The following is a 1734-nucleotide window of genomic DNA, read 5'->3' as shown; positions in this document are numbered from 1 at the left end:
TTTGGGGGGGGTGGGGGAAAGCATGCTGAAAAGAAAGACAGGTGAAACTATGAAAGGACCTCTAGTCATGAAAGCAGTTGGTAACAGCAAACTACCATGGGGACACACTGGATTATCCATCTTGCAAGAGGTCTGAAGAACATCTGCAGGCAAGTGTAACTATTTGAAGGGACTAGGAGTTTTATTATGCTATATGGGGATTATTATATGAGTACTGTGGCATGGTTAATTATCTCTGTTAGCCTTCAAGTCTATGAGTTTGCAGGGGTAAACAGGACTATCTGCAACTAAAACCAGTGCAAGAGGCAAAGCTCACAGGTGCAGACTCCCAGGGGCTTGGTCTGGTCATGGTATGACTCCTGTGCACCAGCTCCCAGGGCTGTGGATGATAAGGAAACGTGAAAAAGGCATCATTTCAAAGTGAAAACCTGAAGTGGGGGAAAGTACAAAATCTGTGGGGCAAAGCCCCTGGGCAGCTCAACACATAAGAGGTTTGCATGACCGAGGCTGCACTCCATGAACTCCTTTGTTGTTTCTCTGTACCCCCCTTTGCTGTGTTTGCCACCTGCAGCCTGAGGTGACATGTCCTGAATTTACTCACGACTCCCAAAATAGAGTAAATATTTTTTCACTTTGATTTGCAAACCATAAGTCTCCCCCCTACCTCCACCTCCGTTCTTCAGCCTTTTGTCATCTTCTCCTTCACCACTGAAATTTTTGACGGTTTGTTCTCCCCCAGGTTCCAGGAAACCATGTGACTAATTAAGCATTTGGGGCAAGCTCAGGTGCAAGGAAAAAAACAAGTCAGATGATGGGCTGCTGCCCACTCACTCCAGTGAATGCATTCCATCTCAGCATGTGTCTGCCCTGCTACTTTGTAAGGGAAAAGAAAATATAAGGCTTCCCTGGGCTGCCTGCTGCAGAAGCTCACAGCACAGCCACATCACTGAGTCTCCTGCTGCAGAAGCAGAAGCACTGGGAGCCTGGACAGAAGTGTAACTGCCTCTTTCCTACTGGAAGGATTTGGCCTATGTATTTTGTCACACCATCCGAGCGGCTCTGCTCTTTCAGGCTTTTAAGCAGTTTTGGGTGTACCCATTGGAGTGTTCACAAGAAGAAGAGTCTGCAGCCCACAGCCCGAGTTGCCAGAGGTGGCATGCAGCAAATGAGTGGAAGGACTAATGGCTGGGGACATCTTCAAAAGGACATTTATGAGCGAGAGCCACTCTGGATTTCCGTGTCCTCTTGGCATCTAAAGGCAGCAGGAGCTTGGAGCTCCCACTTTGTACAGGTTCCGACGGTGAAGGGCCCTGGGTGGCATGTCTTGTGCTTTGGAGTAGTGTCTCTCAGCTTCTGCTGAGCTCAGAATTTGGTGGGGTCTGGGAAGCCCTAGATGGTAGTATCCCATCCCTTGAAGCAGGAACTTCCCAGCTGTTGGTGTGCTTCAAGCAGCCAGTTTAACCTCAGATTTTTGAAAGACTGCTGGTCCCTGCATTAGTACACTCTGCTCACCTATACTGGGCTTCACATACCTACTTTTACCCACGTATGGGTAGGAAGGATTGCTGCATCTGCCCACAGAAAACCTCAAAGTCTTGTAAAGGCAGCTAGCAACAGAGAAAGGGGCTCACTTTTGGTACTCTGTAGAAGGATTTCACCATAGCCCCTTGAGGGTGGGACACTCCTACCTGTCTCCACACCTTCAGCATCTGCAGACATGCAGTTACTCCACAT

General features: G+C 48.6%; 1 protein-coding gene across 1 annotated transcript in view; it reads right to left on the bottom strand.

Annotated features, from left to right (window-relative positions):
* DUSP12 (dual specificity phosphatase 12) overlaps positions 1–1734 on the bottom strand; it is a 7430-nt gene extending 5696 nt beyond the window's left edge. The window contains exon 1 of the mRNA XM_009993421.1: positions 1689–1734. Within this exon, the coding sequence (XP_009991723.1) occupies positions 1689–1734 (46 nt within the window). The remainder of the gene's footprint in view (positions 1–1688) is intronic.

Source organism: Chaetura pelagica, unplaced genomic scaffold (genome assembly GCF_000747805.2).
Source record: "Chaetura pelagica isolate M959 unplaced genomic scaffold, ChaPel_1.0 scaffold101, whole genome shotgun sequence".
Classification (NCBI taxonomy): domain Eukaryota; kingdom Metazoa; phylum Chordata; class Aves; order Apodiformes; family Apodidae; genus Chaetura; species Chaetura pelagica.
This window is presented reverse-complemented; position numbering and strand designations above follow the sequence as displayed.